Genomic DNA, 27,373 nt, shown 5'->3' with positions numbered 1-27,373 from the left:
CTCCTTTACTACTTTAAGTGTCTCATTTCCTAATCTAATTCCCTCAGCATCACCCGATTTAATTTGACTACATTCCATTATCCTCGTTTTGCTTTTGTTAATGTTCATCTTATATCCTCCTTTCAAGACACTGTCCATTCCGTTCAACTGCTCTTCCAAGTCCTTTGCTGTCTCTGACAGAATTACAATGTCATCGGCGAACCTCAAAGTTTTTACTTCGTCTCCATGAATTTTAATACCTACTCCCAACTTTTCTTTTGTTTCCTTTACTGCTTGCTCAATATACAGATTGAATAACATCGGGGAGAGGCAACAACCCAGTCTCACTCCTTTCCCAACCACTGCTTCCCTTTCATGCCCCTCGACTCTTATGACTGCCATCTGGTTTCTGTACAAATTATAAATAGCCTTTCGCTCCCTGTATTTTACCCCTGCCACCTTTAGAATTTGAAAAAGGGTATTCCAGTCAACATTGTCAAAAGCTTTCTCTAAGTCTACAAATGCTAGAAACGTAGGTTTGCCTTTTCTTAATCTTTCTTCTAAGATAAGTCGTAAGGTCAGTATTGTCTCACGTGTTCCAGTGTTTCTACGGAATCCAAGCTGATCTTCCCCGAGGTCGGCTTCTACTAGTTTTTCCATTCGTCTGTAAAGAATTCGTGTTAGTATTTTGCAGCCGTGGCTTATTAAACTGATAGTTCGGTAATTTTCACATCTGTCAGCACCTGCTTTCTTTGGGATTGGAATTATTATATTCTTCTTGAAGTCTGAGGGTATTTCGCCTGTCTCATACATTTTGCTCACCAGCTGGTAGAGTTTTGTCAGGACTGGTTGTCCCAAGGCCGTCAGTAGTTCTAATGGAATGTTGTCTACTCCGGGGGCCTTGTTTCGACTCAGGTCTTTCAGTGCTCTGTCAAACTCTTCACGCAGTATCGTATCTCCCATTTCGTCTTCATCTACATCCTCTTCCATTTCCATAATATTGTCCTCAAGTTCATCGCCCTTGTATAAACCTTCTATATACTCCTTCCACCTTTGTGCCTTCCCTTCTTTGCTTAGAACTGGGCTGCCATCTGAGCTCTTGATATTCATACACGTGGTTGTCTTCTCTCCAAAGGTCTCTTTAATTTTCCTGTAGGCAGTATCTATCTTACCCCTAGTGAGATAAGCTTCTACATCCTTACATTTGTCCTCTAGCCATCCCTGTTTAGCCATTTTGCACTTCCTGTCGATCTCATTTTTGAGACGTTTGTATTCCTTTTTGCCTGCTTCATTTACTGCATTTTTATATTTTCTCCTTTCATCAATTAAATTCAATATTTCTTCTGTTACCCAAGGATTTCTAGCAGCCCTCGTCTTTGTACCTACTTTATCCTCTGCTGCCTTCACTACTACATCCCTCAGAGCTACCCATTCTTCTTCTACTGTATTTCTTTCCCCTATTCCTGTCAATTGTTCCCTTATGCTCTCTCTGAACCTCTGTACAACCTCTGGTTCTTTCAGTTTATCCAGGTCCCATCTCCTTAATTTCCCACATTTTTGCAGTTTCTTCAGTTTTAATCTACAGGTCATAACCAATAGATTGTGGTCAGAGTCCACATCTGCCCCTGGAAATGTCTTACAATTTAAAACCTGGTTCCTAAATCTCTGTCTTACCATTATATAATCTATCTGATACCTTTTAGTATCTCCAGGGTTCTTCCACGTATACAACCTTCTTTCATGATTCTTAAACCAAGTGTTAGCTATGATTAAGTTGTGCTCTGTGCAAAATTCTACTAGGCGGCTTCCTCTTTCATTTCTTAGCCCCAATCCATATTCACCTACTATGTTTCCTTCTCTCCCTTTTCCTACACTCGAATTCCAGTCACCCATTACTATTAAATTTTCGTCTCCCTTCACTATCTGAATAATTTCTTTTATTTCATCATACATTTCATCAATTTCTTCATCATCTGCAGAGCTAGTTGGCATATAAACTTGTACTACTGTAGTAGGTGTGGGCTTCGTATCTATCTTGGCCACAATAATGCGTTCACTATGCTGTTTGTAGTAGCTTACCCGCATTCCTATTTTCCTATTCATTATTAAACCTACTCCTGCATTACCCCTATTTGATTTTGTGTTTATAACCCTGTAGTCACCTGACCAGAAGTCTTGTTCCTCCTGCCACCGAACTTCACTAATTCCCACTATATCTAACTTTAACCTATCCATTTCCCTTTTTAAATTTTCTAACCTACCTGCCCGATTAAGTGATCTGACATTCCACGCTCCGATCCGTAGAACGCCAGTTTTCTTTCTCCTGATAACGACATCCTCCTGAGTAGTCCCCGCCCGGAGATCCGAATGGGGGAATATTTTACCTCTGGAATATTTTACCCAAGAGGATGCCATCATCATTTAATCATACAGTAAAGCTGCATGTCCTCGGGAAAAATTACGGCTGTAGTTTCCCCTTGCTTTCAGCCGTTCGCAGTACCAGCACAGCAAGGCCGTTTTGGTTAATGTTGCAAGGCCAGATCAGTCAATCATCCAGACTGTTGCCCCTGCAACTACTGAAAAGGCTGCTGCCCCTCTTCAGGAACCACACGTTTGTCTGGCCTCTCAACAGATACCCCTCCGTTGTGGTTGCACCTACGGTACGGCCATCTGTATCGCTGAGGCACGCAAGCCTCCCCACCAACGGCAAGGTCCATGGTTCATGGGGGGAGGAATAATGAACATAACAATATCATTTTTCCTACTGAGCTGCAGTTACTTAGATTTTACTACATTTAGAGCAAGGTGCCATTCATCACTCAACATCAAATACAAATTCTGTCTTAAGTCATCCGTATCATACAGTAACTCAGTGACAGTGCTTTTCTTATAGTACAGCATCATCAGCAAACACAGGGTTGCCACAAGTCCTGGAAATCAGGGAATTTCAAACTTATCAGGGAAATCAGGGACATTTGAAAAATTCTGGAAAAATCTCGTTTTTATCTCAGTAGATGAAATGATTTGTTTACTGAGATGTCATACATCATCGCTGGCTGGGTGCAGCTGAGTATGTGAGCCACTTGCCTACTCTCTCATTCTTGCTGCTTCTTTCCTTTCTACAACTCCCCTCAGCTTGCATTCAGTGCTGCCACCACTTTTTGCTGCTAACCTAGCAGCTGCCGACGAGAGGCAGGGAGGCGTGAGGAGTGGTTTGTTTGGATCGTATTCTCAGAGACTGTTGACACAGTGGCCAGAGTCAGCTGTCATGTGTGCATGAGTTGTGTCTGAATGACTGTGTGTTCTCATTTTCTGACAAAGGCTATGGTCAAAAATGTAGCTGTGAGTGTGTGTTTGTCTTTTCCATGTGTCTGTCTGCAACTCAGTGATCATCTTTACAGTGAGTTGCTATCTATCCTCATTAGTACTGATTTTCAGAGTATTCACGCAAGTTATCTGTTGCATGGATTGAGCACTGTGGTCCCCATTTTGTCAATGTGGTGTCTGTGACATTTAAATAGCTGGCCACACCACTGGGCTTCCATAATGGGCCAAAACTGCAGGTCATTTCTGTGGGTATCTCTAACAGACCGGGAATGCCAATCTGGTGCCCATCATTTACCACTAATGTGCAGGCCTTGCCCATCAGATCTAGTCTCACTGATGTGCCTGCAGGCCAGGTCAGTTTGTATGTGGTATAATGTGGCAGATTTTCATGGTTTATCCATGGACTCAGAATGTGGTGCTCCTTGTCAGGCCAGAGACCCCTGGCAATAAGGATTTCAAGAATTGTGACTGTCTCACAGCAAGAACATTGTACTGTGTGGTGTTTTATAGACATTTTATTTATTCTAGTATATTTTGGCACTTTGAAAGTAGTTTATATATTAGAAAGTATGGATGATAAGAGGAAGAAAATTTTTCCAGTCACTGTCAGTTTGTACACTATGTACTCACGTATTTCATGAAAGAAAAACCACACAATACCTGCAAATTAATAGACATAACACAGTGGGTAATAACTGACAATAACAAACGTAGTAGTGCCAACATTTTATTAGCAGTCACTTATAGTGTTGGTTTACACAACTCTTCCCAGCATTATACACTTATTTCAAGAGGCCTACTTTTTTCTGGGGTTATTTCTGAAATCAGTGAACATACTTTAAATCTGTATTGGGACTGAAATGAAATATGTATTTTTGTCACCAAATGTATTTAATTTTATTGAAATAATATAACATCAGTACTCTTAATGAAACCCATACACCATTTGGCTTGCTTTCTCCAACTAAAAGCAGTTCATTATAAAAGATGTTGATGTTAGTACTTTTTTCTCAGACATTTAGAAATACAGAAGTCCCTACTTTTTTATGTTAACTTATGTCTTTACACACCCGAAATCTCAAAATTTGTCAGAGAAATATGGTAAAACTTGTCTGGAAATCAGGGAAACAACAGGATATTTCACTTGGGGAAACTTATGGCAGCCCTGTGTGTCCAGCTAAGATGGTACACCACATGGTTACGTTCACATGTGGCCCTGCCTTTGACATGACTTACATCTGTGTCCATGAAATGCGTAAGAACTATGGGCCAAGGGTTAGGAGCACGGGTGGAATAAGGACAAGAGTATTGTATAGCATGAATGGGAAACAGAATACCGGTGTGGAAAGTGTGGGGAGGATATTTCTCATTTCATGATGCAATGTGGTTTGTCATTAAATTTCTGAGGGCATGCATTTCTATGAGTCAACAAATATGTTGCTTCCTTGTACATATATCTCACAAGAAGACCATGAATATAAAATTAGAGAAATTCAAGCCTGCATGGAGTCTTACCAGCAATTGTTCTTCCTGTGAACTGTTTGTGACTAGACCGGGAAAGGGGAAAGTGACAGTGCTACATTAAATACCCTGCACCACATATCACAAGGTGGCTTGTGGAGTATGGGTGCAGATGTAGGCGTGGATGACGAGACACAGTTGAAAGCCTGGTGTAAAACGTGATTCAGTTGCTTCAGTACTAGGTGATACTGAGTCACAGGGAGGGCAGTCCTTTGTGGCAGGTCAGTGGGTATGTGGGCAATGGTAAGTGACTGGGTAGACAAGGCTTGAGAGGCCTGTTTCTGGATTGCTCATCACTGAAGATTGTATCACCACAGGTAACCAGGTGATGTGGAAGGGATGCATTGATATGGAACAAGTGGCAGGTGTTAAAGTGGAGGTATTGTTGGTGGTTGGTATATTGGATGTGGACAGAGAAACTGATGTAGCCATCCAATAAGGTGGAGCTCATTGTTAAGGAAGGTGACTTGTTGGGCCAAGGAGTACCAGGTGAGCAAATGAGGGAGAAGTTGTTGAGGTTCTGGAGGAAAATGCATAGAGTAACCTCACTCTTTGTCGAGATTATGAAGGTGTAATGAGTGTATTTGAACCAGGTGAGGCTCTGGGATTTTGGGAGACTAGGAAGAATTCCTCTAGATAACCTGTGAATGGGTTGGCATGGGGGGTGCAATGTAGGTGCCCAAAGGATGGTGCCATGCAAGTGCCCATTGCTGTACCATGGATTTGCCTTTTTAGGTGAAGCCTTTAAAGAAGAAGAAATGCTGGTGGATATAGAGATGGTCATGGTGACCTGGAAGGAGATTACATGTTTGGAATCAGTTGGGTGTTGGGAAAAGTAGTGTTAAGTGGTAGTAAGACCATGTGCATTGGGAATGTTAATGTAGAGAGAGGTGGTATTGACAGTGACAAGCAGGATGTTGTGTCATAAAGGAACAGGAACTGTGTAGAGTTGATAGAGGAAATGATTAACTGTTGTATACAGTAAGGTTGGTTACGGCTAATAGGCTGAAGGTGTTGTTCCATAAGGGTAGAGATCCTGTCTGTGGGGGCACTATATACCACCATAATGTGTGAATGATATTTGTGTTTTGTCTATATTTGATGAAGGACTTAGTTCAGTAGCTGATAATATCCAGCAGTATTCTTTCAATGTGCTCATCTGCCATTCAATATCTTCTCTGTGTAGTGAGTAGTAATCTAACCATTTCAGTTGTTGTTTTTCAACTGATATTTTCCAGCATTTTATTGTGATAAATTGTTGGAGGGGCTAATGAGCTATTCATTTACTTTGTGTTAGAATGTCTAAGAATTTTCATTTTGCTGCCTGATGTCTGCCGGCAAGCTGTTAAGGACATTTGCTTCAGAATATTAGATAGGGAGAAGCTTCTACAAGATATTTGGTTATCAACTGCCTCTGTAGAATAAATACAGGTTGTATCAAAAAGAATCTTCCAATTTGGCAAGTCTATATTTCTGAAACAAATAAACATATATAATTTTGTTTTTTGATGAATGGGAAAAACAAAAAAGTTTTTTCATACCTTTTCATAGGTGTTCAATATGCCGCCCTGGAGATGTGCAGTATTTGTCAATACAGTATTCAAATTGTTCCCACACTTGAGTGAGCATGCCTTGAGTTACAGCTTCCACAGTTGCTGTTATGTAGTGCCTCAGTTCTTTCATTGTTTGTTGGTAACAGAGGCATTAAACAGAGTCTTTTATAAACCTCCACTAGAAATAATCACTTAGTCAGGTCTGCTACTTGGAGGCCAGTGATGTAAGGCTGAATCATTTGGTCCAGTGCAACTGATCCATCATTCAGTAATCCTTTGATTTAAAAATTCCTGCACTTTCAGATGCCAGTGTGGCAGTGCCCTATCCTGTTGGTAAATGAAGTTATTCAAATCAGTTGAGCTGTCGAGGTGCATGGCGCACGGATTTCTGCGTACTCCATATGAAACTATGGTGGATGCATCCGACATTTGTGTCAGATACTTGGGAATGCCCGGTGATTTGTCTTTACACAAACAACCTGTTTCTTGGAATTTTTCATGCCATCATCTAATGCATTATGCTCTATGCTGTAGGAGGATCCACACCATACTTAGTATGAAAGTCACACTGAGCTGTTATTACTGATCTACATTGTGCAAAATGTAGAACACAAAACACTGTCTTTTGTCCCAACACCATTTTTACTAGAACTGAAGTGGAACCCACACTTCTGCTACCTAGCTGGAACCATGTAAAACTCGAGAGTTTGCTCTTACCAACAGTATATTGTTCACGCACCCTGAGTTCTAGATAACCACTGTCAGGGTTTCCTCCACTTCTTGGATGAGGTCCACAGGTCAGACGTACCGAGTGCACATGGGACTTCTTTCCAGCCATGTATGCTATTTCCCTAAGGAGCACCACTGTGCACTTCATCCTGCATTCTCATTAAGAGCCTCCTATTTAGCTTTCCTGTTTAGACATTTGATATGGATGAAAGTCCATGCCCTCAAGTGTGAGAAAATGGTTTATTTACTATGATTTTGTTGAATTAGGATGTGTGACGGATTTCAGTGTTTCCCTCGCCTTTTTACAATTTGAAATCCTGTCTCTATGGAAAGCCTTGACAATATGTGGGGAGAATACCAGTGAAGTTAGCCATTGAGGTGTCGCAAGTGGGAGACCTCCTTTAGAAATTACAGGAATACAATCTCTTTTTATCACTTTTGGGAACCGTACAAATTTCTTTTTCCTCCATTGACATATAGTAAATTGAGAACCGTGTCCCATCTTCCAAAATTGTACCAATGGATCAAAGTATTCACCATAAAAATGAAAACAGAGAGTTGCAAAGCCTGAGATCTCTTGTTGCATGCATATTAAACATTATTACTGAGTTGGAAAATTTTGTATTGCAAGAATTTATTATTGTTGTTGTTGTTGTGGTGGTGGTGGTGGTGGTGGTGGTGGTGGTCTTCAGTCCAGAAACCGATTTGATGCTGCTCTCCATGTTACTCTATCCTGTGCGAGCCTCGCTATCTCCGAATAGCTACTGCAACCTACATCCTTCTGAATCTGCTTAATGTATTCATCTCTCGGTCTCCATTTTTACTCTCCACGCTGCCGTCCAGTACTAAATTGATGATCCCTTGATGCCTCAGAACATGCCCTGCCAACCAATCCCTTCTTCTAGACAAGTTGTGCCACAAATTCCTCTTCTCCCCAATTCTGTTCAGTACCTCCTCATCAGTTACACAATCTTTCCAACTAATCTTCAGCATTCTTCTGTAGCACCACATTTATTATGCAGTCTTAACACTGGTAATGTGTCTGATTGTTGTAGGAGCTTCTACACTGAAACATGAGTAGCTTTGGAAAAGTGTGTCTTGGACTGTAGTTTTGAGAATGGTCTGTCTGGTAGTGGAGTACCCAAGAGTGTGAGGTTAATTTCTGTACCCCCTCTTTTGGTTGTATGATCAAACTTGCAGTGCAATCCATGCCATCACTGATTTCTGTTGCAACAGAGTTTCACAGTACCTCACACAGCATTCAGCCTTAAGCAACATTGCAGGGTGATGCATTGGCTGATTGTGATATGATAGTGGAAAAATAAAACCACTTGGTCATTTCTTGGTTTATATCTGCTGCTTTACTCTTCAGATCCATGGTGTGTCGAGGAGGGGTACACATTGTATGGGCATCAATTACCACACTTCTTGCAAATGACACACGTCTATGTAGGTCCGAATTTCTCATTTTTACCATAATTATAACTGTGGGACATGTAAGTTGGCAACAATAATATGCTTGTTGGCCTGTTAAAACTGAATAAATATTTTGGCCATTGGAGAGTTATTTGTTTTGTTAATTTAGTGCTTTATAGGTCTGACAAAGGCTCGTCTTGCATTGGAATGAATGTTTTGGGTCTTGCTTGTCATACTTTAGTTTCGTTAATACATTGTAATTTGAAACTTTTCTAGGTTAAATACAAAGGAAGAAAGTTGGATGTCTATAAAAACGCTTGGTTCAGGAAGAAAAAGGAAGAAGAACAGGATAAAGAAAACAGAGATACAGATGGTGAATATATTTAAACTTCTATTATCTTATATAAAGGTATTTCATGTTGTTACAGAATTATGTTGGGAATATTGGTTCAGTAGCAAATCTTTTTTTGTTTAGATTTTATAATTAGCTACTGCACATTACTTATGGTTGTATGCTTTCCAATGAACACTTACCACAAATATTGTTACATTTTATTTGTAGTTTTCATATCACTATATTGCCTGTTTTCATATAATTACGAAGGTATCACACAGAAACATCGCACTATTGTCTCAACTGGCAACATTCCTTTGGGCATAGTAGTTACTTTTTATGTAATTTATGTGTATTTTTTATTTTAAAGTTTTGTGTGTATTTGAAATACTAATAAATGTCTCATCACTGTATTTAGAAAGACAGTACGTGAGAAAAATCTGGTGGTGTGTTCTTCAGTCCAGAGCCTGGCTTGCTGCAGCTCTCTACACTAGTCCATCCTACACAAATCTCTTTATCTCTGCATAACTGCTGCAACCTGCATCCACTTGAATTTGCTTACTGTACTCAAGTCATGGTCCCACTCTTCAATTTTTACACCTCATACTTGTTTTCATTATCAAATTAACATTCTTGATGGGTCAGGATGTGTCCTAACAACTGATCCTTTCCTTTAGACAACTTGTGTCACGAATTTCTTTTTTCCACCAATTTGATTCAGTGCCTCCGCTTTGGTTATTTGATCTACACATATAATTTTCAACATTCTTCTGTAGCACCACATTTCAAAAGCTTGCACTATCTTCTTGGCTGAACTGTTTTCTCATTCACGCTTCACTTCTCTGCAAGGCTGCATTAGAGACAAGTATCCTCAGATAAGACTTCCTAGCACTTAAATTTATATTTGATATTTAAAAATCCTCTATTACAGAAATACGTTTCTTGTTAATGCCAGTCTGTGATTGATATCCTCCGTACTTTGCTCATTTTCAGTTACTTTGCTTCCCATACAGCAAACCTCCTCTACTACTTTGGTGTCCCTTTTTCTAGGAACGTGAATAATTTGCCTAATGTGAATATAAATGTGCATTTTGCCTCAAAATGCAAAACTACACAGTAAATGCTATTTCATAAAAAAATTGTATCCAAATAACTATTTTATCAGAGATAGATTCAGATAACTTTATTTTCTGCATATAAATATTGAATATGTTACCAATTTTCAGTTACTGATATTACATAAAATCTGCTGAAGCCCAGTTTAGAAAGAGAATGTGCATAAGAATGTAGCTGCAAAATAAAGAGTGCACCTGTGCACGAATGCAATGATGTATCAGTGTTCTTGTAAGTTACCTTATGGTGCCACGTCAGTAATCAGCAGCTCAACTGTCTCTATAAGATATGCACTGTGTATGGCAATATAAGACTTGGCTGTGGGATGTATCATAGAACCAAGGAATGCATATGTTCATCTGATAGCTAAGGTTGATTATGTGGACACTTCAGTGTGACAGTTTTAGGTGTGGTGTGTTTTTAATTACGGTAATGATGGAAGTGAACTTGTACTACCTTCTTTAGAGGGCCCATGCATAGGTTCTGTATACCTTGTTCATGACTGTGCCAGTCTCAGCAAGCAGTTGCACAGTAGCCATTACCATGATTTGTGCACTCTGCTTTTCTCTGGTCTGTGTACTGCTCATTATTTTTGTTTCTGATTTTGAAACAAAAGAAGCGACTGAGAAGCACTCTTATCTTCTGGTGGGAAAATACTACTGCTCCTCAACAGAAATAGCCATTTGTTGAAACATTAAATAGAGTGAAAAGAAGAAAATAAACAAAGACAGTTTTCAAACAAGGAGCTTTCTCGAAATCAAACATTCCAGTGAAAAAACTCTTTATTTTAGAGAATAAAAACTTTTTTCTCTTTTATTATTATATTATCTCCACTCACCTTTTTGTTTTTCTCACGCCTCATCCATGTAATTCCAGAGCCCTAAGGCTTTTTCTTTAGGCAGATAGTGTCACAGCCTTTTCTAATTGTACATCAAGTCATTTACCAAAAAAAGTTAATTTTGTAAAAAATATATTCTAATTTTGCCAAAGGTCCGTATTTGTTTCATAAGCTTATGCTCTCAACACCACCTGATTTAATTCAACTACAATCCAGTACACTTTTTTAATATTTGCCTTGTATCATCTCCGCTACAGTATGCAATATGTTCAGCTGATCTTCCAAGTCCTCTTCGAGCTCTGTCAGAATTTCCATGTCATTGGCAAATCTCAGTTTTTATTTCTTCTCCCTCAACTTTATTCCACTTTTCAAATTTCTCCTTGGCATCCTTTACTGCTTGATCAATGTAGAGCCTGAATAACTATTATCCTGTCTCACTTCCTTCTCAACTACTGCCTCCCTTTCATGTCTTTAAAGTTTTGTAGATTCAGTATGATTTTTGTTCAAGTTGTAGATAACCTTTTGCCCCTGTGTTTTATCTCTCTACCTTCAGAATTTCAAAGAGTGTACTCTAAGTAAGCTTTCTTCAAATCTACAAATGCTATAAATATGGGTTTGCCTTTCCTCAGTCTTCTAAGGTAATAACAGTTTGCTGAAAGGACATCCATAGTCCAACTTTTGTGTATTGAATAAAAACCATTGCAGCTGTTTAAATCCTTTATTGAAGAGACCCGATCAGTTTCTGTATTTAAATTGCATCATCAGGTACAAATCTGAATAAAAAGAAGAAAGGGGCCGTAAACAATATTACGCAAAGTCCATATCACAGTGATAAAAGTGTCCACAAGACTGAATACTAACATTATAGTGGTCAAGCCAGTTATACCGTCTGATCCCAACATGTCCTTTAAAATCCAGCTAGTTTCTCAGAAAGCGAGAGTCACGGATTTGGTAATGAAACTGGAAACATATGAATAATTGGGATGAGAGAAAAGATTATAAAAAGCACTGGATGCGGGAGGAGGGGAGAGAATGGTAAAGTATAGAGTAAACAATACTATAGCTGAAGCTGCACCGTGACAGTGCACTGCGACTGCCTTACACAAACTGACAGGACATCAACACGTAGGCCCTGATGCATGTGTGGAAGCATAAATAACATCCAGTAAACTTTAACGATACAGTTGGGAACAGGTAATATAGAAATAAATGTGTAAGAAAAGCTAGAAAAAAAAAAAAACTAAAAAATTGTAATTTTTTTAAAAGATTTTTCAATTCTACATGTGTTATGTTTCTAAAAGGCCCGCAACAATTTGTAGGCTTTTATCCCTATGTCTATGAGGTATTTGCGTGATATTTGCTATCTTCATTAATATTTTCATTTTTATACACCCGGTTTCCAACCATTTCCTTAAAGTTTATCAGATGTTATTTATGCTTCAACACATACACCACTTCCCTTGAGGTCTGTATTTTGATATCCTGGCAGTCCGTGTTGTAGTGCAGCTTCAGCTGAGATACTGTTTACTCTATATTTTGTCTTCCCCGTCACCCCCCCCCCCCCCATCCCCGTCTTTTATATTCTTTTCTCTTAAATTTCCCAATTTTTAAAGAGCTGATAGGGATCATACTTTAAAAGTGCTTTAACCACTATACTGTAAGTATTGAGTCTTGTGGACACTTTTTATTTCTGTGATATGGTCTTTGTGTAATATTGTTTATTGTCTCTTTCTTCTTTTTATTCAGCTTTGCCACAATGATGTAATTTATTCAACATGATTATACATATTGCCTTGCATGTTCTTATATTTCTCCAGAAACCAAACTGATTTTCCCTGATTTAAACTTCTACAAATCCTCTGTAAATAATTTGTGTTAGCATTTTGCAACCATGATGTACGAAATTGACGCTTCAGTAATATTCACACTGGGCAGCACCGTCCTTCTTTCGAACATGGGTTATTGCATTATTCTTGAAGTTTGAGACTATTTCATTCATGTAATGTTTTATGATGGAGTAATATTGTCGTGGTTTGTTCCACCAGAGATTATAATTATTGAGAGGAAAAGCCATCTGTTCTAGATGCCACATTTTGGCTTAGATCTTTCAGTACTCTATAAATTCTTTTTGCATTTATCATATCCCCTATCTTCATCCACTTCCTCTTCTTTTTCCTTGAACTTTGTCTTCAAGTTCTTTTCCTTTGTACAACTGTTCTGCGTGTTCCTTCCACTTTCCAGACTACCCTTCTTTGCTTAGTATGGGCTTTCCAGTTGAGGTCTTGTGATTCACAAAGCTGCTTCTCTCTCTCTCTCTCTCTCTCTCTCTCTCTCTCTCTCTCTCTCTCTCTCTTTAATGATTATTTAATTTTCCTGTAGTTGACATATATCTTTCTCATAGTCATGCATGTTTTCACAACTTTTCATTATTCTTCAGCAAGTTCTACTTTGTCATTTTGTACTTCTTGTTTTTTATTTTGTACTTCTTGTTTTTCCTGATAACAACCTTCACCTAAATAATCCCTGACAGGAGATCTGAATGAGATACTATTATACCTCCAGAATATTTTACTAATTAAACTATACAGCAGAGTTGCATGCCCCTAGGAAACACAAAGGCTGTAGTTTCCCCTTGATTTCAGCCATTCACAGTACCAACATAGCAGTCGTGTTGGTTAATGTTAAAAGGCCAGATCAGTCACTTATGCAGAATCTTGTTCTTGCAACTACTGAATGTCTGCTACCCCTCTTAAGGAACCATTTGTTAGTCTGGCTTACAGTAAGGCTAACTGTATTGTTGAGGCATGCTAGCCACCCTACCTCGGCAAGGTCAGTGGTTCGTTGGTGGGGGAGATGGTGTAGAGCAATGATGACATTCAAAACTAAAAGATATTGATGATTACATACAGAAAGATGATGTAAAAACTATTCCCAAAATGTGAGACTGCTGGTGGTACATGATGTAAGACATGTGAGGCTAATTAATTTGGTAGTCCCAAGGAGCAGCAGAAGCCAGTGGTGTTAAGGAAATTTACTCTTCTTTTTAACATGTTATCATATTTTGCAAGGCAGCTAATGGTGTGTGTTAGGTACCATTATCCCTCAAACCAAGCCAGGTGGCACACTCGTAACACTCTGGATCTGTAACCGATGGCAGCAGTTCGAATGACATCACTGTTGGTGGAGGAGGGCTCTTAAACTTTAATCTTCTTTCTTTTCCCTAATACTGCACTAGAAGTAATACTTGTGAATGTGTTTGGTATCATGCGTCATGGTATTTTATACATTGTTTGTGATAAATGTGCACATATTTTTTACAACACCTCAACATAATTTGTGTATACGTGGGGCTGGAAATTGTTGCTACCATTGTTGTGCTTAGTTTGTAGTGTGTAAAGAGTCTGTTTGAAATAAAGCTACTCCCTTTTATTCGATCCCTCATCATTTCTATTTTTCATCTAGTCTTCTTCACTGTTTCTTTTGTACTGCATTTTCCGTAGTCTTTAATTTGGTTGATTGCATTAACTTTCTCTCTCCTGCAGTTTTTTCTTCCTCCTAATTTTTCCACTCTTACTCCATATCTAACAATGAAAACTCCAGGATGGAATGTAACAATACTATGAAAAGTAAAGTTGCAGATCTGTGACTCAGCATCTCCGCTATATGGTGAGTAGCAACTTTGCTTCTCATAATATTGTTACTCCATATCTGTACCATTTAAATTCAGCAATTCTAATCATTCAATTTCTGTGGTATTTTTCTGATTTCTCAGCTTCCCCAATTGTCTTATTCCAGCCTGTTTCTCAAAAATTTAATTCCAGTTTTTATGTTTCACATTGTCATAGTTGAGATTTACAAAATCTGAATGGAAGGGATAGGTTCACAGCAGGTTCGATGTTTTATTATACAGCTTCTCTGCAGACATTTTATTTATTTATTTTTGTAAAACTATTGTAAAATAAGTGTCATTTATTTGTACATCAGAAATCAGGCTCACACTCACAGTTTTCAGATTATTTCATAACATTTTATGCATCTAGATTTTCTCCCTTCCTGTGGTACAGTAACTTAACCATTGACAAAGATAATTGTTTCCAGTGATTTTTGTCCACTTTTTAATAATTTAAAGCAGCAGCCTATACAGAATCCGGTAATGGAAAGTCCTTAATGATTTAACTAATAATTGAGAAGACAGATCACCGCTCATATTTTGAGACAGATCCAATTTTTACATAGAGCTGTTTGCTTGCTAAGCTTTCAGCTATTTACTTTCTCCATAGCAAGAAGTTTAAATACACAAGCACAAAGACTTAATGTATCATGATGTAAGTGGAGAGACTGGAAATAGTGGTGGTGGTGGTAGTAGTACAAGGAACATTATATAAGTGTGTGTGTGTGGGGGGGGGGGGGGGGGGGAGGAGTGATTACCTGAAGTGAATGAATATAGGGGCAATTTAGCACACTTGAAGGATTTGGTATGTAGGAAAGGGAGACAAAATAGAGGAACTGAATTTTGGAGACACTGTGTCCTATAAGGTAAATAAATAATGATGAATGGGCAGGTCAGAAGTTGGCAAGTGTTTGACATAGAACAGGAGTACACAAGAGAAAAGACGTTGGTTGAGAAGGAATAGGAAAGTGAAAATGCAGCAGAGGCTCAAGGTGGGCAGGGAGTAACAAAGATTTGGACTAAGGTGGGTGGGGAGTGTAGAACCATAGGATGTTCTCAGGGAACTGTTCCATCAGCATAGTTTAGAGAAGCCAGCATAAGGAGCAAGATCGGCATAGCATAAGGTGTAAAGCAGCTGTTGGAATTGTGTGATGCTGAGCAGCGTGTCTTGTAACTAGTCAGCCTCATTGTCTTATGTGCTAACACAAAATAACTTCTTCTTTGAAACTAGTGTATAAAAACAACTCTGGAGTTCAGCTATGGTTATGGCAACTTCCTTATGCATATCCTTTTGTGGCCAACCTTGAATAAACCCTTTATGCAATTCTTGTTCATTAATTACATTCTCATTTTCTGACTGCTGACAAATGTTCTCTCCTCAGTTCTTCAGTAAACACTCTCACAAATTCATTTCACCTGTTCATTTCACGTGTTCTCAAAGCCACCTTATGGTGTGCAATGGTGCTCCTCCTACTTACCTGTTCCTGTGTGGTTATTCCATAAGATTTTATTGCTACTTCAGAGCAACTAACCTTTAACAGTACCTTAACCATTTTTGCTGCCATTCTTAACACACTAAAAAGTGGAAATTTATTCTGTCTTCAGCTATGAAAAAATCTTCTGCACTATATACTCTATTCATTGCACCACTTCTAACAAATTAAAAAAGACGATTTCTCTGATCACTCAGTTCCATAAAATACTCACCGTATATTGTGGACTGGTTGAAAAATACCCATTTCAAGATTCAGCCAGACTCTCAAAAGTAGTGTTCTGATTTGCAAATAAACTCTCTAATGCCTTGGTTTATTCTTATTACATTGCTGTGGCCAAACACCTGGATCATATCTCTGTGAATATCGCCAATATCATCACCATCATGCAATTTATTTACCCATTGTATGCATTTCATAATGCTGTGAGAGCCTAAGTAATCTGAGAGAACCCACATTATCATCATATGTGCAAACATAGTGTGGTATTCCATGTGAGCGTGACGACTTGCCACTTTCATGAGCTGCCAAATTGTGTTAAAGAATTCACTTCCAGAATATATTTCTAAGTAGAATGCTGGTTTGTGTTGCATGCTATGTTGATACTGTTTCCTGCCCAACTGGCTACACAAAACTGCACTGGTGGAATCTGTGTCTGTGCAGCATATCTTATGCTAGCATGATTCTTGTGACCTGTACATCTCCTAGTCCCAGCCTCACTGCTGCATCAGACCCTTTTCCATTTCCTTGCTTTGCTTCTGTGCTGTACTCGTTCTTAATGCTCCTTTTGCATCATGTTTTCTTGTTGAATAAATATTTCCTCAGTCTTTCTTGCCAATTCATTTATTTGTGTGTGTGTAGTTTTGTTATTTATTCTGTGCTTCTTAGGTTCATTCTTCATAATTGTGTCCCGCTTGGTTCTTCATGCATTGCTTGTATGTGGAATTCCTCTTCCCAATTACTCCTCAACCTGCCTGCTACTCAGAATGTCGTCACCTCCCCCTCCCCCCTCCATTCCTCTTCCTCAACCTTGATCACTACTCATGCCATGGCTGCAGAACAGTTTGTGTGTATGTGAGTTTCAACTTCTTGCTTTAGACGAGAACAAGAGCTGAAAGCTTAGCAGCAGTCTTCACTGCTCCTTATATGCCTCTACACCACTCAGCGCTTTGGCTTAGAGGTAAGTGTTACGTCTTGTCAGTCATCTTTGGTAATAGTGTAACTGAACAATGGAAACTCCAGGTAGGAGTATCAACAATATAGGAAAAGACAGATTGTTACTTACCATAACTAGAACCATTAAGTTGCAGACAGTCGCAGTTAAAAGACACGTACATAAAGCTTTCAGCTACAGCCTTGGCATGAAACACGTGCCATTCAGACACACAAGCAAGCACTCCTTATGCAATTGTGACTCCAACTGTAGTAGCTTGGACCAGATTCCGACCCAATATCTTTTAATTGTGCCTGTCTCCAACGTAACGTGTCTTCTTTATGGTAAGTAGCCATCTGTCTTCTCCTGCATTGTTAAAAGTATAATTAGATAAATAAATAAAAAATTACTCAAAAAAAGCAGCAGCAGGAGAACTGGCACATATAAAGGTAAAAGAAATTTGCAAGCTTTTTGAGCCAGTGGCCAGGAAATGGGGAGAGTCTGAAAAAGTTGCTCAAAACCCGGTTCAGGGGAGACGCTCTGGCCAAGATGAGAAGAGTCTTTCCTTCCCATTCTGCCTGGTAAGTCCACCCCCCCCCCCCCCTGCCCCTATCCACGTTCTGGGTGACTTTTTCAAACTCTTCCCATGTCCTAAACCATGCTAGTCCTTTTTTCTTTATCCTTCCCTCCGCTGCTTGATGAATAGATTTTTTTTAATCTACGCAGTTACATTATATTTTCAAAAATTAATTATTTACAATGATTCTTAATAATAAGTTAGAGCTTTGGATGTAATTTTTTCTTTTTCTTTTTTTTTTAATTTGTTGGATATTAGTACATCCTTTTTTACCTCTTCAGCCAGCCCTTCCCTTCATTTCCATACAACCATTTCCTGACCATTTTATTTTGGAATGCATCCTATAGCTTTTCCAACTCCTACTATAGTTCATCTTACTATTTTCTTAGTGAGTCATTATCACATACTTTCTACAGTATAATGTTCTTTGCTACAGTTTAAACTTGAATAATTACTGTTTTGTATTATAGTTCTTCTCTTGAGGCTATTATTCCTATTGCATTAGCTTTTAATTCCTCAATGTGTCATCCCATTTTGTCAATCCACTGATTGGAATGTCTTGTGTTATCATCGTCACTAACCATTTGACTGTTATCTACTGCTGGATAAAAGGCTTTCTCTAAGACTTATACATTGGTTATGGTGTTCAGCTTTACATGCCCTTGTTGCTTCTGCATGTTTTATTACAAAATCTACTCACATTTTATAAAGTCTTCATTATTGTCTTTTCTAATTTCTTTGAATCCAGCAATGAACTTCATAGTTCAATTTCCATGTATCTCCTAATAATTCCTACCATACATCTCACCATTTCTTATTGAGCAACCTTCATTTTTTGGATTATTTATTTATTTACTTTTTTTTTGCCCCCTCTCTTAACATCCCATGTATCACTGCCATACATTAGAACTTTTAATAGACGTTTATTGTAACATTTACATTTTAAACATATTGAAAGCCTAGTTTTGGGGTTTGGGGGGGGGGGGGGGGGGGAGAGAAACATGTAGCTTGCCAAGAACACTCCTGGATATTTTCACTGTTCTGCTCATTTCTGTTGTTGCCCAACCAACATTGTCCTCAGGTGCAGTAAATAAAAGAATTCAGCTGGTCATGAGAGGGGTTATGGCTGGCAACACCATAATAATTCTTGATAAAGGTTTCTTCACAAAATACTGATTGATAATTGTTCTTCTTTTTTTAATTTTTCAATGTGATATTCAACTTCATATAACTATTAACATTTATTGTATGCTTGCATATGGAGTTGTATGTTCAGTGGACGCCTAGCTCACTTTAATTCTGGTTTACAAGATTTTCTTTATACTTATGATATACATCTGATCTTGAGTATTCCTTGGTGACCCTTGTGGTTTATTACTCGGAGGCCCTCTTAGGCAGTCCATGCGATGATGATAGCTCCACGCAGCACTTACTGTGACGTAGCGATCTGCTGATGAACTCTAACTGCCGCATGGTGCCAAGGAGTACCTAAGACAAATAACAAAATACAAAAGAATCTGATTTGGCAAAAATACTGTTCCTCACTTTTGTGTGCATTAATTGTTAATTTCCAGTACTTTATTTTCTCTGTGTTATTTGCAAATTATTTTAATGTTTCCAGAATGAAATTTTTACTCTGCAGCGTAGTGTGCACTGATACGAAACTTCCTGGCAGATTAAAACTGTGTGCCAGACCGAGACTCGAACTCGGGACCTTTGCCTTTCATGGGCAAGTGCTCTACCAACTTAGCTACCCAAGCACGACTCATGCCCTGTCCTCACAGCTTTAATTCTGCCAGTACCTTGTCTCCTACCTTCCAAACTTCGCAGAACCTCTCCTGCATACCTTGCAGAACTAGCACTCCTAGAAAAGAGGATATTGTGGAGACATGGCTTAGCCACAGCCTAGGGGATGTTTCCATTCTGTGGTTAAGCCATGTCAGAGCTATATTTTAATGTTGTCATACTTGATTTTCAAATTCCTTATGTATTGTAACAATTTTTCAGTAAGATAGTAAGTGTGAATATCTTGCATGTTGTTTGTATAATTCTTTTTACAGACGATGAAATGGAGAAGGAAAAGCTCGTGTCAGTGCAGCGGATTGTGAAACATAATGTGTTAGGAATTCGTTCCATCAATCAGTAAGTAGAAGAAAATATAAAATTCTACAATCAGTTCTAAATTGAACAAATTTGAAATTTATAGATTATGACCTTTCATGTCGCTTTGTTGTGATATGGGGATGTATGTACGATGCCTGCTCAAAAAATTCTGGAACATTTGTATTTAACTGTTTTCTGGAAACCTTATATGATTAGTTATGTCATTTTATGCTCTTAGAATGCTTTTTTGCTCTTGAATTTCATTTTATAAAAATGGAAATGAAATGCAAATAACTTTAATGTCTACTAAAATCCTCAATTCGAGTAATGTGATGCCTGTGACGTCACTGGCTAGCTCTTTGCTCGTACTGTCATAATGCTAATTCACAGTGATGTCTTGTTATGGAATTTATGTTTTGGAAAATGGGGTACAAATTATGTGTAGTACCATACTGTACAAATAAATCTAAAAAAAACTCCTGAAAAGTTGTTTTTGAGTGTTCCAGAGAATGAGAAGATGGGTAAAATGTGATTGCTCTGTACCAGCAAGCTGCCACCACATCAACGTACAAGTTCACAAACTTAACTAAAAATGTGTTGACATTAATTTATCAACGAGGTATGCTCTCCCATTGTTACAGTGAAAGATAGCACCATTCAACGAAATTAAACTCCTAGTGAAAATTGTTGTTTTGCCTAACTACACCTCAGTTATTCAGCAGCTCAGTTGTTAGAGCAGTAAACCATTGAATTTTATAAGGCGATGTCCATAGATTTCTGATTCAAATATAATCTGAAAGAACATTTTAACTTACTTGTAAAACCAGTTGACAGTCCTCTCGTATGAAAACCACATTACAATTACAAATTTCACCACACCGATCAGAAACAGAATATTATTGTGTCTTCCTTGCTGTTTACATACACTGACATTTGCAATCACTGTTTGCACTTGTCACGTTCAAAAATATATGTTCTAGTTAATGTGACCACAAACTTTTTACTTTATTAGAAATAATGTTTTATCTTTGCAATGTGTAGCTAGCATCCTTAATGTTTAAACTTTTGCAATTTCATCATCTTACATAAAGATGAAGTAAGTCTGCTTCAGATGCTAACGTTAGTTTACACTCACAAACATCACAGCCCTTACATCTGTGTCACCTGCATGTTGTACAAGCTTTACATCTCTCTGTATAATCTCATCATCCTACATCTCATTGTACTGAGGGCATATGGTGATATCTTCACTCCTAGCAAAGCTTACCAAAAAAGTGAAGTGTTTGTTCGCAGAGTAGATGCATTTATCCTCTGTTGTCCATTTCTCACACTAAGAGTGCTGTGAAGCTATATACAGGGTGTTACAAAAAGGTACAGCCAAACTTTCAGGAAACATTCCTCACACACAAATAAAGAAAAGATGTTATGTGGACATGTGTCCGGAAACACTTAATTTCCATGTTAGAGCTCATTTTAGTTTCGTCAGTATGTACTGTACTTCCTCGATTCACCACCATTTGGCCCAATTGAAGGAAGGTAATGTTGAGTTCGGTGCTTGTTTTGACATGCGACTCAGTGCTCTACAGTACTAGCATCAAACACATCAGTACGTAGCACAAGGTGTATACGACCCGGGAAATCCGGGAAAAACCTGGGAATTTTTCATCCGGGAGAAAACCGGGAAAAACCCGGGAATTTTTCTGAATTCCGGGAATTTTTCATTGTTTTAGCTTTCAGTTAAATTTTTGTAATTTTTACTGAGTCTCTAGCAAAGAGTGTTATTGTATCCTGCTACTGGAGAATGATACTGCAGCAATAAAATATAAACGAGAGGGAAAAAATATAAAACTTTAATGGCAAAGGAAATTTGCAATTTATAACAACAAAACACCGTGGACGCACAAGCGTCTGCAGATAGCAAAAATATGTCAAAGGCTGTAGGGCGCAGACTGTAATTCTTCGTAACAATAAACTGCTTGCTATGAGCATGACGTCGCAACTGTTCACATTATGTTTGTTTGACCAATTGCCAGCGGTCTGTTGTGCATGCGCATTTGACTCGCGTATAAGCAGGAATACAAACGTCTCAAAAATGAGATCGACAGGAAGTGCAAAATGGCTAAGCAGGGATGGCTAGAGAACAAATGTAAGGATGTAGAGGCTTATCTCACTAGGGGTAAAATAGATACTGCTTACAGGAAAATTAAAGAGACCTTTGGAGAAAAGAGAACCACTTGCACAAAACTCTACCATCTGGTGAGCAGGATGTATGAGACAGGCGAAATACCCTCAGACTTCCAGAAGAATATAATAATTCCTATCCCAAAGAAAGCAGGTGTTGACAGATGTGAAAATTACCGAACTATCAGTTTAATAAGTCACAGCTGCAAAATACTAATGCGAATTCTTTACAGACGAATGGAAAAACTGATAGAAGCCGACCTCGGGGAAGATCATTTGGATTCCGTAGAAATGTTGGAACACGTGATGCAATACTGACCCTAAGACTTATCTTAGAAGAAAGATTAAGGAAAGGCAAACCTACGTTTCTAGCATTTGTAGACTTAGAGAAAGCTTTTGACAATGTTGACTGGAATACTCTCTTTCAAATTCTAAAGGTGGCAGGGGTAAAATACAGGGAGCGAAAGGCTATTTACAATTAGTACAGAAACCAGATGACAGTTATAAGAGTCGAGGGGCATGAAAGGGAAGAAGGTTGGGAAGGGAGAGAGACAGGGTTGTAGCTTATCCCCGATGTTATTCAATCTGTATGTTGAGCAAGCAATAAAGGAAACAAAAGAAAAGTTTGGAGTGGGTATTAAAATCCATGGAGCAGAAATAAAAACTTTGAGGTTCGCCGATGACATTGTAATTCTGTCAGAGACAGCAAAGGACTTGGAAGAGCAGTTGAACAGAATGGACAGTCTCTTGAAAGGAAGGTGTAAGATGAACATCAACAAAAGCAAAATGAGGATAATGGAATGTAGTTGAATTAAGTTGGGTGATGCTGAGGGAATTAGATTAGGAAATGAGACACTTACAGTAGTAAAGGAGTTTTGCTATTTGGGGAGCAAAATAACTGATGATGGTCGAAGTAGAGAGGATATAAAATGTAGACTGGCAATGGCAAGGAAAGCTTTTCTGAAGAAGAAAAATTTGTTAACATCGAGTATAGATTTAAATGTCTGGAAGTCGTTTCTGAAAGTATTTGTGTGGAGTGTAGCCATGTATGGATGTGAAACATGGACGGTAAATAGTTTAGACAGTAAGAGAATAGAAGCTTTCGAAATCTGGTGCTACAGAAGAATGCTGAAGATTAGATGGGTAGCTGACATAACTAATGAGGAGGTATTGAATAGAATTGGAGAGAAGAGGAGCTTGTGGCACAACTTGACTAGAAGAAGGGATCGGTTGGTAGGGCATGTTCTGAGACATCGAGGGATCACCAATTTAGTATTGGAGGGCAACGTGGAGGGTAAAAATCATAGAGGGAGACCAAGAGATGAATACGCTAAGCAGATTCAGAAGGGTGTAGGCTGCAGTAGGTACTGGGAGATGAAAAAGCTTGCACAGGATAGAGTAGCATGGGGAGCTGCATCAAACCAATCTCAGGACTGAAGACCACAACAACAACAATAAGCAGTACCTTCTCCCGCTACTTGCAGTTTGGTTGTTAGCTGTATCGGTAGTAGCAGCAAGCAGCCAGATGCAAACGACAATTTTTTTTTTGCGTGCCCCTAGCTGCCAGATTCATGCTTGCACAGAGTTGTCCGAGTTGTAGTGGGGAGGGGTTTAACCTCCACGTGACGCGTGTTTACGTTAAGTGATTTCGCTGCTTCTCTTCGTGTACAGCCCCCACGTCAAATGGGGGGGGGGGGGGGGGGGGGGAAGAAACGTATTTCTGTGGCCAGGAGCTATCAAGTGAATTAAAATACATTCACATAATTACGGAGGGGAAAAATATATTTTAAATTTCAGTTTTATGATTTTATTTTATTTCCAAGTTAGTAGCAGTCAAACATTAATTGCCCTGCAGAACAGTGAAGTTATTTTTGCAAGTTTGCTAAAGAAATTTGGCTTTATTAATCTTTCCGCCGAGGCAATCATTTTATTTGAAACTAAGTGTGTCATTCTACAGTATTGGCTAGTTCCAACTGTTCGCTGAATTTCAAGTGCACGATATCATCTTCTGCCATATATGGCATTATGCCATAATAAAGAACCAAAAATGAGATCGTAGAGTACTGATACTCCAAGAAAATTTACATCTCAAAAACCACACTGAAAAGCTTAATATCAGATGGGACCTACTTCATTGTGAATCTGAAAAAAGCCAATTTGCACTTCAAGCCGAATTATGCATTTTAGTATGGTTTACGAAATTTCGATGCTCTTTGGAGTATCCTCTGATGTCCTTTTTCTTTTATGGTTTAATGTAAACTCTCTTAGTGCTTTACACTCACGAACATACAGGCATCCTACACCTGTTTTCTGGCGCTCTCTGGCAACTGGTAAATCGAAGCTATTTCTAACAGTCTCCGGATAGTATTGCGAACGGTGGTTAGAAAAGGGTTACTTTCAAAGTAAATTTCTTTTTACGCAAGATGAATTATGTTACGTGTGAGAAAGTGGAATGGGTATCTAAATCACAGAGTGTTCGAAACTGAACAGTTTGAGGACCAGCCACTTATAAGAATTTCGAGCCGAGACATTTATGTCATAATTTTAAATTTACTGCCACATTTGTGTGATGTGTCTTAAAGTATAACATGCGCAAAAAAAGATCAATATTACATGTGAAAGCTTAGCTTCTGTTGCAGCGTGTTAATTTTGGAGACTAATATTATATGCGAAAGTTTAGCTTTTCTTGTAGGTATACGGTACTGTGTACATTAATGTAAAATGTTAACTTTTCCTCTTGCGTGTTCGCACTGTGTAACCAGTGATCTTGCTATTGGCTGACTATAAAACGTGTCCTATGCTCTGAATAGCTGCTGTCATCGGCTGACGAGATCTCGTAGCTTGAGATATGACTCGCTTACAAAAGGACATCGCAACCTCGGTTTCAACGCTCCGGAAACTGATGTGCTGTGTTTGGTGCAATACTTTCGTAATACGAAAATATGCAGCGTATATGTTGCTGCAATTCAAAGGTCTTTTCAAAACTTATCCTTTTTTTAAAAATTAAAAGTCTCTCCAAAACTTCTTGCCCCCTCCCCCAAGGGAGTTCTACGCAATTGTATAAAACGTTAACCATTCAAAGGATTGATAAGTTTTACAGTTCCGAGGGAAAATCTACCGAAAACCTACTATCACTTAGCACAGAAAAAGCGTATTTTCGTCCCGGGAAAAAGCGTATTTTTTAAATGGGATATCCGTTGTTGTTTTTTTCCCCCCCCCATATACACCCTGATTTCTACATCAATTTTCATATTTAATTACTGAATGTCCCTCGTGCAGCTACATTAGTGGAGCCCTGATGTGTACTACATGCACTCGTGCAGGCACATGAGAGCATATGACCGCCAACTACTTGTGGTTGCAGTTGCTGTTGCCAAAATTGGCTAGGATCAGTTGTTGTTGTTTATGATGATGATGCCTTAATTTTGTACATTGCCTTCTGCAATAATAATAGTAATAATAATAATAATAATAATAATAATAATAGTAATAATAATAATACCATAACAGTAATAATAATAATTATTATAATTGTTTATACACTTCACAGAATCACAAGTATTATTGTTATTTGCTTGAATAATATATCATGTGGTAAACGTACACTAAATAGTGAAGCCAGTGAATCAGGAGTTTAGCCTTACAGTCTTGTGTACAGAGGGTCACAAGTGAAAGTGTAGATACCCTTTCCCAATGCTATTGACATTACTGTACTGTTACATCACATAAAATAGCAACAAATAAAATAAAATACAAAACTGAATTCTTTATTAACCTATACATCAATAGCTCCAGAGCAAATGACGGTGAAAGGCAGTGTGAACTGTAAAGTGTAAAGTCACTTGGAATGACATTAGGGCTGCAGAGAAAATGCACACACCAAAGACCAGTAGTAACTAAATAATTTGTACCAAATGTGAAACTGTGTGCAAGAGACCTTGTGTGAGGGAATAACACTGTGTCATCTGAGTTCTTGAAGGCACAAAAAGTATGGAAAAATCTGGATAAACATTTCTATGTTCATATTTTGATTCTCTGTTGGAATGTATTTTGCAACTTCTGCAGAGTTAAAGAAGACTTACCATGTCTAACAGTCTTCAAAGACCAGGTGGTTGGCGGAGTTGGTGAAGGCAGAAAGCCTCGCTCGCGGGGTGGCATCTGAGCTAACTATTTGTAGTATTGTTCCCAGAACCGATCGCGGTTCTCTGGTTTGGATCCGAGTGGAAGGTTTAAATTAGAGGCTCAGACGATTCTGAGGAGATCTGGGGTACAAATTTCTCAACCTCTGCTATCGGGTGGAGAAATATAGGGTCCCCCTGAGTAGGTCAGGCGTGCGCTACACGCAGGAAGCAGCTACAAGGGTAGCGGAGTACGTGTGGAGTGCACATGGTTTTTTAGGTTAGAGAATTCCCTCCCTAGGCCCGACAAGACGCCTCCTGAGATGCGGCAAGTTAGGAGTAGGCAAAATGCAACAGGGAATAACAGTATGAATCTGCTAATAGTAAACTGCAGGAGCATCTATAGAAAGGTCCCAAAACTGCTCTCGTAAATAAACGGCCACAATACCCACATAGTACTAGGGACAGAAAGTTGGCTGAAACCAGATGTAAACAGTAATGAAATTCTAAACTCAGATTGGAATTTATACCGCAGAGACAGGCTGGAAAGTGAAGTGGAAGGCGTGTTTATAGTGATAAGAAGTTTAATAGTATCGAAGGAAATTGGCGGAGATCCGAAATGTGAAATAATTTGGGTGAAGGTCACGGTTAAAGCAGGCTCAGACATGGTAATTGGATGTGTCTATAGGCCCCCTGCCTCAACAGCTGTTGTGGCGATAACATGTTAGACCTTCTGGTGACAAACAGACCCGAACTATTTGAAACAGTTAACACAAAACAGGGAATCAGTAATCATAAAGCGCTTACTGCATCAATGATTTCAGCCATAAATAGAAATATTAAAAAAAGGAAGAAGATTTTTCTGTTTAGCAAAAGTGACAATAAGCAGATTTCAGAGTACCTGATGGCTCAACACAAAAGTTTTGTCTCAAGTACAGATAGTGTTGAGGATCAGTGGACAAAGTTTAAAACCATTGTGCAATACGTGTTAGATGAGTATGTGCCAAGCAAGATTGTAAGAGATGGAAAAGAGCCACCGTGGTACAACAACAGAGTTAGAAAACTGCTGCGGAAGCAAAGGGAACTTCACAGCAAACATAAACATAGCCAAAGCCTTGCAGACAAACAAAAATTGCGCGAAGCGAAATGTAGTGTGAGGAGGGCTATGTGAGAGGCGTTCAGTGAATTCGAAAGTAAAGAACTATGTACTGACTTGGCAGAAAATCCTAAGAAATTTTGGTCCTATGTCAAAGCGGTAGGTGGATCAA

At 38.7% G+C, this 27,373-nt stretch overlaps 1 protein-coding gene across 2 annotated transcripts in view; it reads left to right on the top strand.

Moving 5' to 3' along the window:
- The window catches only part of LOC126272112 (MPN domain-containing protein), a 158,212-nt gene that overhangs the window by 51,779 nt on the left and 79,060 nt on the right, over positions 1–27,373 (top strand). Inside the window, exons 2-4 of one of the 2 annotated variants that reach the window (XM_049974708.1) lie at positions 8,802–8,898; positions 17,072–17,153; positions 19,764–19,845. In XM_049974708.1, the coding sequence (XP_049830665.1) occupies positions 8,827–8,898; positions 17,072–17,153; positions 19,764–19,845 (236 nt within the window). In that variant the 5' untranslated portion in view covers positions 8,802–8,826. The remainder of the gene's footprint in view (positions 1–8,801; positions 8,899–17,071; positions 17,154–19,763; positions 19,846–27,373) is intronic. The other variant, XM_049974707.1, reaches the window with a different exon arrangement.

The sequence above is a fragment of the Schistocerca gregaria genome, chromosome 5 (assembly GCF_023897955.1).
Source record: "Schistocerca gregaria isolate iqSchGreg1 chromosome 5, iqSchGreg1.2, whole genome shotgun sequence".
NCBI classification, from domain to species: domain Eukaryota; kingdom Metazoa; phylum Arthropoda; class Insecta; order Orthoptera; family Acrididae; genus Schistocerca; species Schistocerca gregaria.
Note: the sequence above shows the minus strand (reverse complement) of the source record. Positions and strands in the feature narration are given on the sequence as shown.